We start from the raw sequence: 14,191 nt of genomic DNA, 5'->3' as shown, positions 1-14,191 counted from the left end.
CTTTGTGACAATGTTTATTTTGGTGCATTCGCCCCTCTCCGGGGGTCTTTGTGACAATGTTTCTTTTGGTGCATTCGCCCCTCTCCGGGGGTCTTTGTGACAATGTTTATTTTGGTGCATTCGCCCCTCTCCGGGGGTCTTTGTGACAATGTTTATTTTGGTGCATTCGCCCCTCTCCGGGGGTCTTTGTGACAATGTTTATTTTGGTGCATTCGCCCCTCTCCAGGGGTCTTTGTGACACAATGTTTATTTTGGTGCATTCGCCCCTCTCCGGGGGTCTTTGTGACAATGTTTATTTTGGTGCATTCGCCCCTCTCCGGGGGTCTTTGTGACACAATGTTTATTTTGGTGCATTCGCCCCTCTCCGGGGGTCTTTGTGACAATGTTTATTTTGGTGCATTCGCCCCTCTCCGGGGGTCTTTGTGACAATGTTTATTTTGGTGCATTCGCCCCTCTCCGGGGGTCTTTGTGACAATGTTTGTTTTGGTGCATTCGCCCCTCTCCGGGGGTCTTTGTGACACAATGTTTATTTTGGTGCATTAGCCCCTCTCCGGGGGTCTTTGTGACACAATGTTTATTTTGGTGCATTCGCCCCTCTCCGGGGGTCTTTGTGACCATGTTTATTTTGGTGCATTCGCCCCTCTCCGGGGGTCTTTGTGACAATGTTTATTTTGGTGCATTCGCCCCTCTCCGGGGGTCTTTGTGACAATGTTTATTTTGGTGCATTCGCCCCTCTCCGGGGGTCTTTGTGACAATGTTTATTTTGGTGCATTCGCCCCTCTCCGGGGGTCTTTGTGACAATGTTTATTTTGGTGCATTCGCCCCTCTCCGGGGGTCTTTGTGACAATGTTTATTTTGGTGCATTCGCCCCTCTCCGGGGGTCTTTGTGACAATGTTTATTTTGGTGCATTCGCCCCTCTCCGGGGGTCTTTGTGACAATGTTTATTTTGGTGCATTCGCCCCTCTCCGGGGGTCTTTGTGACAATGTTTGTTTTGGTGCATTCGCCCCTCTCCGGGGGTCTTTGTGACAATGTTTATTTTGGTGCATTCGCCCCTCTCCGGGGATCTTTGTGACAATGTTTATTTTGGTGCATTCGCCCCTCTCCGGGGGTCTTTGTGACAATGTTTCTTTTGGTGCATTCGCCCCTCTCCGGGGGTCTTTGTGACAATGTTTATTTTGGTGCATTCGCCCCTCTCCGGGGGTCTTTGTGACAATGTTTATTTTGGTGCATTCGCCCCTCTCCGGGGGTCTTTGTGACAATGTTTGTTTTGGTGCATTCGCCCCTCTCCGGGGGTCTTTGTGACAATGTTTATTTTGGTGCATTCGCCCCTCTCCGGGGATCTTTGTGACAATGTTTATTTTGGTGCATTCGCCCCTCTCCGGGGGTCTTTGTGACAATGTTTCTTTTGGTGCATTCGCCCCTCTCCGGGGGTCTTTGTGACAATGTTTATTTTGGTGCATTCGCCCCTCTCCGGGGGTCTTTGTGACACAATGTTTATTTTGGTGCATTCGCCCCTCTCCGGGGGTCTTTGTGACAATGTTTATTTTGGTGCACGCCTTGTGTCTCTGGGAGGCGCAGTATTCTAAATTATCTAAATAAAAGTTAATTTTTAAGGGTTGATATAATGACAGAATTTCCAAACCCTCATTAATCCTTTGGCCTCAGTGATTTGGAATACCCAGAGAGGCACCAAAACTGGGATTATTCACCCCGGAAAACAGACGGCTAAGGGGCGACCAAATAACTGTATAAATCCATGAGGGGATGATACAAGGATCTCTGCCAGGATCTGTTTATACCCAGGACTGCGACGGTAACAAGAGGGCATCCGCTACGATTAGAGGAAAGCAGGCTTCATCACCAACACAGAAGGGGGTTCTTTACTGTAAGAGCAGTGAGACTGTGGAACTCTCTGCCTGAGGACGTGGTGATGGCAGGATCCATGGAGGAGTTTAAGAGGGACTGGATGTCTGTCTATGATATTACAGGATATAGACATTAGGTGACCAGCGGATTGGCGATCCGGGTCTTACAGTCAGGTGGGAACTATCAGAGGTTGGCCCAGGGATTATTCTGACCGCCAAAAGGGCTAAATTGGCCCGCCTTATTGTGGTTTTTTTGCCTTCCTCTGGATCAACAAGGAGGTTGAACAGGCTGAACTGGATGGACATTGTCTCCTTCTGGCTTAATATACTTTGTTAAGATGTTATTATGTTCCAAAGATCCCTCACTGACCCAATCGATGATAAAACAAACATGCATCACAAATTGTGGAAATAGGGCACAGCACAGCATTAGCTCCGCCCCCTAGGCCCACCCCTGAGGATCCTGACCTCAACAACCTGGTTCTAGACTCGACTCAGGTGTCCAGGACTTGGACTGACAAATACAGGATGTGTAGCTCCCACTGGGGGCTCTTATGTCCCATAGCAGACCTGTAAATGGAATGGGGTGGGAGGCATTAGCAAGTGTTTGCATTGGGACTGAGGAGCCTCAGGTTGCACCTCTAAGCAGCGATCACAGTCTTGTTCCCCTGTCTGCAAGGAACAGATACACAGGAGGTCAGCGGAAGGTAGAACTAGGAAGAACGTAGAGGATGGTGCAGTGCTACCCTATAGCCAGCAGGTGGCACCAAGTACAAGACAGTAAGGCACCTTTATACTGATACCTGATTTGTTTTTGCATTCAATATCGTATCCTGTGATTGGACTGTTGCCATCAAACCCCATCGTCCAGCGGAGGGCAATGCTTCGTGCTCTCACTTCTCGGATCTCGATTTCCGGAGGATCTGGTGGTTCTGGGGTAGAAATGACACATATTTATAAGCTGGCATCACAGGAGATTTATGAGAAATGACAATCCGCTGGCGCACACAAACCCTTCAGAGGAGCCCATTCCTTCAACTAGTTAGTGTTTTACTTCTTGGTTTTCTGATACAGATCATCAAATCCTCAGCACAGGCATTGTGTTAAATGATAAAATGATGTCACCCGCATCCACCACTAGAGGGAGCGCAGGAGCATGCAACAGGCTAATAGACTGTATGCACTAAACGCCTGAGCTCCCTCTAGTGGTGACTGCACACAGCCAAAATGCTATCTTTTAAAGAGAGTCTGTTGTAACAATTATGGCTAGTAAGTGCCTCACAGTGCTTGCTATGACACTTACAAACATGTGAGCACATTCACTGCACGCCAGGCACGGCGCTGTGCTTTTAGTCATGGTGGTGTCTGGTAAAGTAGCTCAATCTCACGCACTCAGGTCATGTGATGAATGAATGTCACTGGCCTGACAAGAGATCCCTTTCAATAAACTGATCGGCGGGGGTCCCAGACGGACCCTCATTGATCTGACACTGACGACCTATTGCTGAGCTTCCTCAGGACGGGTCATCAGCAGTTAAAAGCCGGCTCCGACAGACACGAAGTGCAAGAGCCACTTTAATTCCCAATGATTTCAATGGGAGTGAAGCCAGCTAGCTGACGTCCAATCCAGTCTACTACAGCTGGCCGGAAATCAGGTGATCACTAAGGGTCCAGTGCGGGGGGTCCACAGCCACTGATTCTGAGGATACCTCATCAATAGTTCTTGCCCAGAAAACCCCTTTAACATTTTCTAAGCTGTCAGACCCAAAGCCTAAGGCTGCACTACTGAGACTGCACTACTGAGGCTGCACTACTGAGGCAGTGGGACAACATGTAGGGTCAACCATCATGATCATCTACAGTCAGTCCGGCAGTTGTGCCTGGATATACGAGCGGCACCTGAAATATGCAGGACTCTGCTTCCGGTGGTCTGGCAGTACTAGTACCAGCGTCTCTTGCTGGGTGAACGCCTGCGGACCCCTCGGAGCGGTGCGCCCACAACGCTGTTGGGGAAGGCTGCGTTTGGCTCAAGTGATTATTTTTCAACAAGTTCTTCAGTCTTTTTTGTGACGGCGGATTCGTAAGAAGAACGGGCAGCGGTGAGAGCTTACTTCCTGTTCCACTCCTCGCACAGAGCGGGATTGGGGGAACACGGAGGGGTCATGGCGTTTTATGGCAAAAGTTGCTTCCCCCTCGTGTCGTCATGATGAAGACCCCGCCTTCTGCAGTATTTGACATAACCCCTCCGTATTCCCCGCACCTCACTCCAGAGGGCGCATCGCCTCTAAGGGCTCCGCAGACATTCGCTGGAACCAGAAGAATAGTCCTGCTCATTTTAGGTGCTTCATCTGTGAACACAGATCTGATGGTGAACTCCGGTCGGCTCTACAGCGAGCTCCGGCGCCGCCTGCTATGAACTCCGGTCGGCTCTATAGCGAGCTCCGGCGCCGCCTGCTATGAACTCCGGTCGGCTCTACAGCGAGCTCCGGCGCCGCCTGCTATGAACTCCGGTCGGCTCTACAGCGAGCTCCGGCGCCGCCTGCTATGAACTCCGGTCGGCTCTACAGCGAGCTCCGGCGCCGCCTGCTATGAACTCCGGTCGGCTCTACAGCGAGCTCCGGCGCTGCCTGCTATGAACTCCGGTCAGCTCTACAGCGAGCTCCGGCACCGCCAGCTATGAACTCCGGTCGGCTCTACAGCGAGCTCCGGCGCCGCCTGCTATGAACTCCGGTCGGCTCTACAGCGAGCTCCAGCGCAGCCTGCTATGAACTCCGGTCGGCTCTACAGCGAGCTCCGGCACCGCCAGCTATGAACTCCGGTCGGCTCTACAGCGAGCTCCGGCGCCGCCTGCTATGAACTCCGGTCGGCTCTACAGCGAGCTCCGGCACCGCCAGCTATGAACTCCGGTCGGCTCTACAGCGAGCTCCGGCGCCGCCTGCTATGAACTCCGGTCGGCTCTACAGCGAGCGCGGCGCCGCCTGCTATGAACTCCGGTCGGCTCTACAGCGAGCTCCGGCGCCGCCTGCTATGAACTCCGGTCGGCTCTGCAGCGAGCTCCGGCGCCGCCTGCTATGAACTCCGGTCGGCTCTACAGCGAGCGCCGGCGCCGCCTGCTATGAACTCCAGTCGGCTCTACAGCGAGCGCCGGCGCCGCCTGCTATGAACTCCGGTCGGCTCTACAGCGAGCTCCGGCGCCGCCTGCTATGAACTCCAGTCGGCTCTACAGCGACCCAGGCGTCGCCTGCTATGAACTCCAGACGGCTCTACAGCGAGCGCCGGCGCCGCCTGCTATGAACTCCGGTCGGCTCTACAGCGAGCTCCGGCGCCGCCTGCTATGAACTCCAGACGGCTCTACAGCGAGCGCCGGCGCCGCCTGCTATAAACTCCAGTCGGCTCTACAGCGAGCTCCGGCGCCGCCTGCTATGAACTCCGGTCGGCTCTACAGCGAGCTCCGGCGCTGCCTGCTATGAACTCCGGTCGGCTCTACAGCGACCCAGGCGCCGCCTGCTATGAACTCCGGTCGGCTCTACAGCGAGCTCCGGCGCCGCCTGCTATGAACTCCGGTCGGCTCTACAGCGAGCTCCGGCGCTGCCTGCTATGAACTCCGGTCAGCTCTACAGCGAGCTCCGGCACCGCCAGCTATGAACTCCGGTCGGCTCTACAGCGAGCTCCGGCGCCGCCTGCTATGAACTCCGGTCGGCTCTACAGCGAGCTCCGGCGCTGCCTGCTATGAACTCCGGTCGGCTCTACAGCGAGCTCCGGCACCGCCAGCTATGAACTCCGGTCGGCTCTACAGCGAGCTCCGGCGCCGCCTGCTATGAACTCCGGTCGGCTCTACAGCGAGCTCCGGCACCGCCAGCTATGAACTCCGGTCGGCTCTACAGCGAGCGCCGGCGCCGCCTGCTATGAACTCCGGTCGGCTCTACAGCGAGCTCCGGCGCCGCCTGCTATGAACTCCGGTCGGCTCTACAGCGAGCGCCGGCGCCGCCTGCTATGAACTCCAGTCGGCTCTACAGCGAGCGCCGGCGCCGCCTGCTATGAACTCCGGTCGGCTCTACAGCGAGCTCCGGCGCCGCCTGCTATGAACTCCAGTCGGCTCTACAGCGACCCAGGCGCCGCCTGCTATGAACTCCAGACGGCTCTACAGCGAGCGCCGGCGCCGCCTGCTATGAACTCCGGTCGGCTCTACAGCGAGCTCCGGCGCCGCCTGCTATGAACTCCAGACGGCTCTACAGCGAGCGCCGGCGCCGCCTGCTATAAACTCCAGTCGGCTCTACAGCGAGCTCCGGCGCCGCCTGCTATGAACTCCGGTCGGCTCTACAGCGAGCTCCGGCGCCGCCTGCTATGAACTCCAGACGGCTCTACAGCGAGCTCCGGCGCCGCCTGCTATGAACTCCGGTCGGCTCTACAGCGAGCGCCGGCGCCGCCTGCTATGAACTCCGGTCGGCTCTACAGCGAGCTCCGGCGCCGCCTGCTATGAACTCCGGTCGGCTCTACAGCGAGCTCCGGCGCCGCCTGCTATGAACTCCGGTCGGCTCTACAGCGAGCGCCGGCGCCGCCTGCTATGAACTCCGGTCGGCTCTACAGCGAGCGCCGGCGCCGCCTGCTATGAACTCCGGTCGGCTCTACAGCGAGCTCCGGCGCCGCCTGCTATGAACTCCGGTCGGCTCTACAGCGAGCGCCGGCGCCGCCTGCTATGAACTCCGGTCGGCTCTACAGCGAGCTCCGGCGCCGCCTGCTATTTTCCAGACCAATCAGAAATAAGGATTATTAATTATCACGTCTGCATCTCGTGAACAGAATGCAAGCATCCGTGCTTCCAGTATAAACTGCAGGAATGTTCCGCAGTCACTATTAAGCAGACGGGCACAAATACGCCCGCCGAACAAAGCGTTTCTGCACATAAACCGTCCAAAAGTCTCTCATCTCTAAGTGTTCCGTAAGATGTGAAGGTCCCGGTGCGTAATAACATCCTGCGAGGATCCCGCTACTGGCCATGAAATCACTGGGATTGAGGCTTTCCTTTTGTCACTTTTTGACAAGAAGGCGTCCGTGCGTTTAACCCTTACTACACGAATATAATGGCGTCTCCAACTCCCGTCTACCTTGTACGGTCAGCTGGATGATCCCCCGATCTTCTCCAAAGGAGTTTATCGCGTGACATGAGAAGAAGCCGGAGTCCTCCCGGACCGTGGGCAGGATCTGCGGAGGACAGAAGGAGCGTGCATTACTACACCGCAACACCGAGTACTGCGGGGACCAGAAACACTCGTAGGAAGCAGGATACCAACCACTGAACTACAGCCACCAGGGGGCATCAGTCACACCAACCTAAACAGAGCAACTACTGAACTACAGCCACCAGGGGGCATCAGTCACACCAACCCAGAGGGAGCAACCACTGAACTACAGCCACCAGGGGGCATCAGTCACACCAACCTAAACAGAGCAACCACTGAACTACACCCACCAAGGGGCATCAGTCACACAAACCCAGACGGAGCAACCACTGAACTACAGCCACCAGGGGGCATCAGTCACACCAACCTAAACAGAGCAACTACTGAACTACACCCACCAGGGGGCATCAGACACCCAAACACAGACGGAGCAACCACTGATCTACAGCCACAAGGGGGCATCAGTCACACAAACCCAGACAGAGCAACCACTGAACTACAGCCACCAGGGGGCATCAGTCACACAAACCCAGACGGAGCAACCACTGAACTACAGCCACCAGGGGGCATCAGTCACACAAACCCAGACAGAGCAACCACTGAACTACACCCACCAGGGGGCATCAGTCACACCAACCCAGAGGGAGCAACCACTGAACTACAGCCACCAGGGGGCATCAGTCACACCAACCTAAACAGAGCAACTACTGAACTACACCCACCAGGGGGCATCAGTCACACAAACCCAGACGGAGCAACCACTGAACTACACCCACCAGGGGGCATCAGTCACACCAACCCAGAGGGAGCAACCACTGAACTACAGCCACCAGGGGGCATCAGTCACACCAACCTAAACAGAGCAACCACTGAACTACACCCACCAGGGGGCATCAGTCACACAAACCCAGACGGAGCAACCACTGAACTACAGCCACCAGGGGGCATCAGTCACACCAACCTAAACAGAGCAACTACTGAACTACAGCCACCAGGGGGCATCAGTCACACCAACCCAGAGGGAGCAACCACTGCACTACAGCCACCAGGGGGCATCAGCCACCCCAATCCAGAAAAAGCAACCACTGAACTACAGCCACCAGGGGGCATTTGTCACGCCAACCTAAAAAGAGCAACCACTGAAGTGCAGCCACCAGGGAGCATCATTCACCGCAACCCAGACAGAGCAACTACTGAACTACAGCCACCAGGAGGCATCAGTCACACCAACCAAAACAGAACAACCACTGAACTACAGCCACCAGGGGGCATCAGTCACACCAACCCAGACAGAGCAATCGCTGTACTACAGCCACCAGGGGGCATCAGTCACCCCAACCAAGAAAGAGCAACTACTGAACTACAGACACAAGGGGACATCAGAAAACCCAACCCAGACATGGCAACCACTGAAGTGCAGCCTCATTGGGGCATCAGTCACACCAACCCAGACGGAGCAACCACTGAACTACAGCCACCAGGGGGCATCAGTCACACCAACCCAGACGGAGCAACCACTGAACTACAGCCACCAGGGGGCATCAGTCACAACAACCCAGACAGAGCAACCACTGAACTACAGCCACCAGGGGGCATTAGTTACCCCAACCGAGACAGAGCAACCACTGAAGTGCAGCCACCAGGGGGCATCAGTCACAGCAACCCAGACAGAGCAACCACTGAACTACAGCCACCAGGGGGCATCAGTCACACCAACCTAAACAGAGCACCTACTGAACTACAGCCACCAGGTGGCGTCAGACACCCCAACCTAGGCAAAGCAACTACTGAACTACAGCCACCAGGGGGCATCAGTCACACCAACCTAAACAGAGCAACCACTGAACTACAGCCACCAGGAGGCATCAGTCACACCAATCCAGACAGAGGAACCATTGAACTACAGCCACCAGGGGGCATCAGTCACACCAACCTAAACAGAGCAACTACTCAACAACAGCCACCAGGGGACATCAGACACCCCTACCCAGACAGAGCAATTACTGAAGTGCATCCACCAGGAGGCATCAGTAACAACAACCCAGACGGAGCAACCACTGAACTATAGCCACTAGGGGGCATCAGTCACACCAACCTAAACAGAGCAACCACTGAACTACAACGACCAGGAGGCATCAGTCACACCAATCCAGACAGAGCAACCACTGAACTACAGCCACCAGGGGGCATTAGTCACTCCAACCCAGACAGAGCAACCACAGAAGTACAGCCACCAGGGGGCATCAGGCACCCCAACCCAGAGAGAGTAACCACTGAACTACAGCCACCAGGGGGCATCAGACACCCCTACCCAGACAGAGCAATTACTGAAGTGCATCCACCAGGAGGCATCAGTAACAACAACCCAGACGGAGCAACCACTGAACTATAGTCACTAGGGGGCATCAGTCACACCAACCTAAACAGAGCAACCACTGAACTACAACGACCAGGAGGCATCAGTCACACCAATCCAGACAGAGCAACCACTGAACTACAGCCACCAGGGGGCATTAGTCACCCCAACCCAGAGAGAGTAACCACTGAACTACAGCCACCAGGGGGCATCAGTCACCCCAACCCAGAGAGAGCAACCACTGAACTACAGCAACCAGGGGGCATCAGTCACAGCAACACAGATGGAGCAACCACTGTACTACAGCCAACAGGGGGCATCACGCACCCCAACCCAGAGAGAGCAACCACTGAAGTGCAGCCAAAAGGGAACATCAGACACCTCAATCCAGACAGAGCAACCACTGAACTACAGTCACCAGGGGGCATCAGTTACCTCAACCCAAACAGAGCAACCACGGAAGTGAAGCCACCAGGGGGCATCAGTAACAACAACCCAGATGAAGTAAGCACTGAACTACAGCCACCAGTGGGCACCAGTGACCCGAACCCAGAAACAGCAACCACTGAACTACAGCCACCGGGGGGCATCAGACACCCCAACCCCGACAGGGCAACCACTGAAGTGCAGCCACCAGGGGGCATCAGTCACCCCAACTCAGAAAGAGCAACAACTGAACTAAGGCGACCAGGGGGCATCAGACACCCCAACCCAGAAAGAGCAACCACTAAACTACAGCCACGAGGGGGCATCAGACACTCCAAACCAGACGGAGCAACCACTGAACTACAGCCTCCAGGGGACATCAGACACCCCAAACCAGAAAGAGCAACCACTGAATTACAGCCACCAGGGGGCATCAGACACCCCAACCAAGACAGAGCAACCACTCAACTACAGCCACCAGGGGGCATCAGACACCCCAAACCAGAAAGAGCAACCACTGAATTACAGCCACCAGGGGGCATCAGACACCCCAACCAAGACAGAGCAACCACTCAACTACAGCCACCAGGGGGCATCAGACACCCCAAACCAGAAAGAGCAACCACTGAACTACAGCCACCAGGGGGCATCAGCCACCCCAACCCAGAGAGAGCAACCACTGAACTACCGCCACCAGGGGGCATCAGTCACCCCAACCGAGACAGAACAACCACTGAAGTGCAGCCACCAGGGGGCATCAGTCACAGCAACCCAGATAGAGCAACCACTGAACTACAGCCACCAGGGGGCATCAGTCACACCAACCTAAACAGAGCAACTACTGAACTACAGTCACCAGGGGGCGTCAGACACCCCAACCTAGGCAAAGCAACTACTGAACTACAGCCACCAGGGGGCATCAGTCACACCGACCTAAACAGAGCAACCACTGAACTACAGCCACCAGGGGGCATCAGTCACACCAATCCAGACAGAGCAACCATTGAACTACAACCACCAGGGTGCATCAGTCACACCAACCTAAACAGAGCAACCACTGAACTACAGCCACCAGGGGGCATCAGACACCCAAACACAGACAGAGCAACCACTGAAGTGCAGCCACCAGGGGGCATCAGACACCCAAACACAGACGGAGCAACCACTGATCTACAGCCACAAGGGGGCATCAGTCACACCAACCTAAGCAGAGCAACTACTGAAGTGCAGCCACCAGGGGGCATCACGCACCCCAACACAGACGGAGCAACCACTGAACTACAGCCGCCAGGAGGCATCAGCCACCCCAACCAAGACGGAGCAACCACTAAATTACAGCCACCAGGGGGCATCACGCACCCCAACACAGACGGAGCAGCCACTGAACTACAGCCACCAGGGGGCATCAGTCACACTAATCTAAATAGAGCAACTACTGAACTACAGCCACCAGGGGGCATCAGTCACACCAGCCTAAACAGAGCAACCACTGAACTACAGCCATCAGGGGGCATCAGTCACACCAACCTAAACAAAGCAACCACTGATCTACAGCCACAAGGGGGCATCAGTCACACCAATCTAAATAGAGCAACCACTGAACTACAGCCACCAGGGGGCATCAGTCACACCAACCTAAATAGAGCAACCACTGAACTACAGCCACCAGGGGGCATCATTCACACCAACCTAAACAGAGCAACTGCTGAACTACAGCCACCACGGGGCGTCAGACACCCCAACCCAGACAGAGCAACCACTGAACTACGGCCACCAGGGGGCGTCAGACACCCAACCCAGACAGAGCAACCACTGAACTACAGCCACCAGGGGGCATCAGTCACACCAACCGAGACAGAGCAACCACTGAAGTGCAGCCACCAGGGGGCATCAGTCATAGCAACCCAGACAGAGCAACCACTGAACTACAGCCACCAGGGGGCATCAGTCACACCAACCTAAACAGAGCAACTACTGAACTACAGCCACCAGGGGGCGTCAGACACCCCAACCTAGGCAAAGCAACTACTGAACTACAGCCACCAGGGGGCATCAGTCACACCAACCTAAACAGAGCAACCACTGAACTACAGCCACCAGGGGGCATCAGTCACACCAACCTAAACAGAGCAACCATTGAACTACAACGACCAGGAGGCATCAGTAACAACAACCCAGACAGAGCAATCAATGAAGTGCAGCCACTAGGGAGAATCAGTCACCTCAACCCAGACAGAGCAACCATTGAACTACAGCCACCAGGGGGCATCAGTCACACCAACCTAAACAGAGCAACCACTGAACTACAGCCACCAGGGGGCATCAGACACCCAAACACAGACGGAGCAACCACTGATCTACAGCCACAAGGGGGCATCAGTCACACCAATCTAAGCAGAGCAACTACTGAAGTGCAGCCACCAGGGGGCATCACCCACCCCAACACAGACGGAGCAACCACTGAACTACAGCCACCAGGAGGCATCAGCCACCCCAACCCAGAGAGAGCAACCACTGAACTACAGCAACCAAGGGGCATCAGTCACACCAACCCAGACGGAGCAACCACTGAACTACAGCCACCAGGGGGCATCAGTCACACCAACCCAGACGGAGCAACCACTGAACTACAACCACCAGGGGGCATCAGTCACAACAACCCAGACAGAGCAACCACTGATCTACAGCCACAAGGGGGCATCAGTCACACCAATCTAAGCAGAGCAACTACTGAAGTGCAGCCACCAGGGGGCATCACCCACCCCAACACAGACGGAGCAACCACTGAACTACAGCCACCAGGAGGCATCAGCCACCCCAACCAAGACGGAGCAACCACTAAATTACAGCCACCAGGGGGCATCAGCCAACCAAATGCAGACGGAGCAACGACTGAACTACAGCCACCAGGGGGCATCACGCACCCCAACACAGACAGAGCAGCCACTGAACTACAGCCACCAGGGGGCATCAGTCACACCAGCCTAAACAGAGCAACCACTGAACTACAGCCATCATGAGGCATCAGTCACACTAATCTAAACAGAGCAACCACTGAACTACAGCCACCAGGGGGCACAGTCACCCCTACCCAGACAAACCACCCACTGAACTACAGCCACCAGGCGGCATCAGTCACACCAACCCAGACAGAGGAACCACTGAACTACAGCCACCAGGCGGCATCAGTCACACCAACCCAGACATAGCTATTGCTGAAGTGCAGCCATCAGGGGACATTATTCACACCAACCCAGAGAGGGTGCAGAATAAGAGGGTGCAGCTGGTTCACAAGTGTTATACCTTCCCAGGAGGCCATGCCAATACATGGAGTAAGTGTAGGAAAGAAGTGGTTGCAGGCGCAGTACCTTTTCTTATACAGGCACGATCCGGGCTATTAGGTGGCTCCACGCGGGCTGATATGCAGTGGAATCTCCACAGGATGTATTGACCCGCAGATCAGTCACGGAGAGCCAGACTCGCACAGTTGAAGGAGAACTCCCCACCTCCCATGGCAACCTGTTCCACTCATTGATCCCCCTCACTGTCTAATATCTAATCTGTGTCTCCTCCCTTTCAGTTTCATCCCATTGCTTCTAGTCTTTCCTTGTACAGATGAGAATAGGGCTGATCCCTCTGCACTGTGACAGCCCTTCAGATATTTGTAGACCGCTATTAAGTCTCCTCTCAGCCTTCTCTTCTGCTAAACATTCCCAGATCCTTTACCCGTTCCTCATAGGACATGATTTGCAGACCGCTCACCATCTTGGTAACTCTTCTCTGAACTTGCTAAGGAAGAGTAGAGGGGGATAATGACCTCACGTGATCTAGACTCTATGCTTCTCTTAATACATCCCAGAATTGTGTTTGCCTTTTTGGCTGCTGCATCACATTGTTGACTCATGTTCAGTCTATGATCTATTAGTATAACCAAGTCTTTTTCACATGTGCTGCTTAGCCCAATTCCTCCCATTCTGTATGTGTTTTCTTCATTTTCTCGCCCAGATGTAGGACTTTGCATTTCTCCTTGTTAAATACCATTCTGTTAGTCGCTGACCACTTTACAAGCTTTTCTAGATCTTTTTGAATCCTCTTTCTTCCCTAGTGTTAGCTATCCCTCCTAGCTTTGTGTCGTCAGTAAATTTGATCAGTTCCCCATCAATTCCCTCCTCCAGATCATTTATAACAATGTTGACCCACACTGGGCCCAGGACAGAGCCTTGTGGTCCCCACTTGATACATTCTTCCACTTGGATGTGCAGCCATTTATGACGCCTCTCTGAGTACGATCACTCAGCCAGTTGTGAATCCACCTAACAGTTGTCTTGTCAATCCCACATTTGGTCATTTCTTCAATAAGTA

The 14,191-nt window shown here is 54.6% G+C and overlaps 1 protein-coding gene across 1 annotated transcript in view; it reads right to left on the bottom strand.

The window, feature by feature from the left end:
* The window catches only part of DSCAM (DS cell adhesion molecule), a 740,634-nt gene that overhangs the window by 414,244 nt on the left and 312,199 nt on the right, over window positions 1-14,191 (bottom strand). Inside the window, exons 13-14 of the mRNA XM_066598936.1 lie at window positions 6,973-7,069; window positions 2,671-2,799 (exon numbers count right to left, since the gene is read on the bottom strand). Of these exons, the coding sequence (XP_066455033.1) occupies window positions 2,671-2,799; window positions 6,973-7,069 (226 nt within the window). The remainder of the gene's footprint in view (window positions 1-2,670; window positions 2,800-6,972; window positions 7,070-14,191) is intronic.

Source organism: Eleutherodactylus coqui, chromosome 4, assembly GCF_035609145.1.
Source record: "Eleutherodactylus coqui strain aEleCoq1 chromosome 4, aEleCoq1.hap1, whole genome shotgun sequence".
NCBI lineage: Eukaryota > Metazoa > Chordata > Amphibia > Anura > Eleutherodactylidae > Eleutherodactylus > Eleutherodactylus coqui.
This window is presented reverse-complemented; position numbering and strand designations above follow the sequence as displayed.